This window comes from Anoplophora glabripennis, unplaced genomic scaffold (assembly GCF_000390285.2).
Source record: "Anoplophora glabripennis isolate ALB-LARVAE unplaced genomic scaffold, Agla_2.0 scaffold4806, whole genome shotgun sequence".
In the NCBI taxonomy this organism is placed as follows: domain Eukaryota; kingdom Metazoa; phylum Arthropoda; class Insecta; order Coleoptera; family Cerambycidae; genus Anoplophora; species Anoplophora glabripennis.
In genome coordinates, this window is record NW_019420879.1 from 2,544 (window position 1) to 3,967 (window position 1,424).

The 1,424-nt window shown below is 33.6% G+C and overlaps 1 protein-coding gene across 1 annotated transcript; it reads left to right on the forward strand.

The window, feature by feature from the left end:
* Nucleotides 1-224: 224 nt before the first annotated feature.
* LOC111692914 (SWI/SNF-related matrix-associated actin-dependent regulator of chromatin subfamily B member 1-A-like) lies at nt 225-776 on the forward strand (the record flags this gene model as incomplete). Its single annotated transcript, XM_023457044.1, has 1 exon — nt 225-776. A coding segment is annotated over one exon (324 nt), but the record flags the coding sequence as incomplete, so codon positions are not given.
* Nucleotides 777-1,424: the final 648 nt, after the last annotated feature.

Genomic DNA, 1,424 nt, shown 5'->3' on the forward strand with positions numbered 1-1,424 from the left:
AGAATTAAAGTGAAGTTTAAAAAACTAATTATTTGATTAAAAAAAAATAAAAGTTCAGATTTGTATTCAGGGGAAAACTACTATTGCCCCTAAAAAACTAACCCCCACTCATAGTTACACCCTGTATAGTCCAAAACAAAGCTATGTAGTGCACTATCTTGCCAAATTGTTTATTTTTTTATAAAAATCGGCTGTCATTTGATAATTTTAATTCATATTGCCAGGTAGAGTGGGATATGAGCGAAAAGCAGAACAATCCAGAAGATTTTGCCTTGAAACTTTGTGCGGAATTGGGGTTAGGCGGGGAATTTGTCACGGCAATTGCCTATTCCATTCGTGGACAGCTCTCTTGGCATCAGAGAACTTATGCTTTTAGTGAAGCTCCACTTCCCACTGTGGAGGTACCTTTCAGGACACCCAGTGAATCGGATCAGTGGGCCCCTTTCCTGGAAACCCTTACTGACGCCGAAATGGAAAAGAAGATTAGGGATCAAGATAGAAATACCCGCCGAATTAGGAGGCTGGCGAATACAACACCCGGATGGTAGAATAATATTGCGTAAAGCACATATTGTACTCGTTCGAACATCTATGTTGATTCTGCTTCAAGTGTTTACATTTAGTTTGTCGCAACTAACAAAATTATTTATACAAGTAAATTCTATAGGTATATTCCCTAAATCATATATAATTGATTTGCAAAAAAATTGAGGATTATCAATTTTAATAATATTTGTAAAAAATATAAATGATGAACACTCATTTTTATTCTTCAATATGCCGATTTTTTGTTTACTGCTCCTACAAATATCCTATAATCTGTTTAAAATGGAATGGCGTAATAAAAGCTTGTCTCGATCATAATAAAATCTCTTATACCTAAATTCCAAAATAGGCAGTAAGTATCATACATAATAAAATAAAACCACAATTTTTATGTTTCTAATCTGATAAAATAATTTTGTGTATTCTCCACAATGAAACTGTAATGTGCTGTTCATTTCGCATAGTGTTCCGATGATATATCCAGCTTACACACAAGAATTTTGCAACGTTCTATAGTTACAAGTGCCCATTTGTGTCTTTGCTTATCGTTTACAAAAAAGAGACATGACCAGTGCTGCATTTTCATTTCTGGATGAGTCAGTATCCAAGTTAGTCGTTTCCTTTTGTGTCATATGTGTGCAAGTGCGAAAATTGTGTTATTTTCACATTTTAATTATTCCAGTGTGTTTTTAAAAATGGAATTGCATGCAAGTGCTAATCGGTTAAGAACGTTGTATGATAAACAATGTTTATCAGGAGGATAGTTGCTAGGAGGATTAACAGATTTTGTTACAAATGAAGAAAATTAAATTTGCCTAGATTGTCCTAAGGAGTTTTACTGTGTATTATGCATGAAATGAACTTTAGTTAGTTAAAAT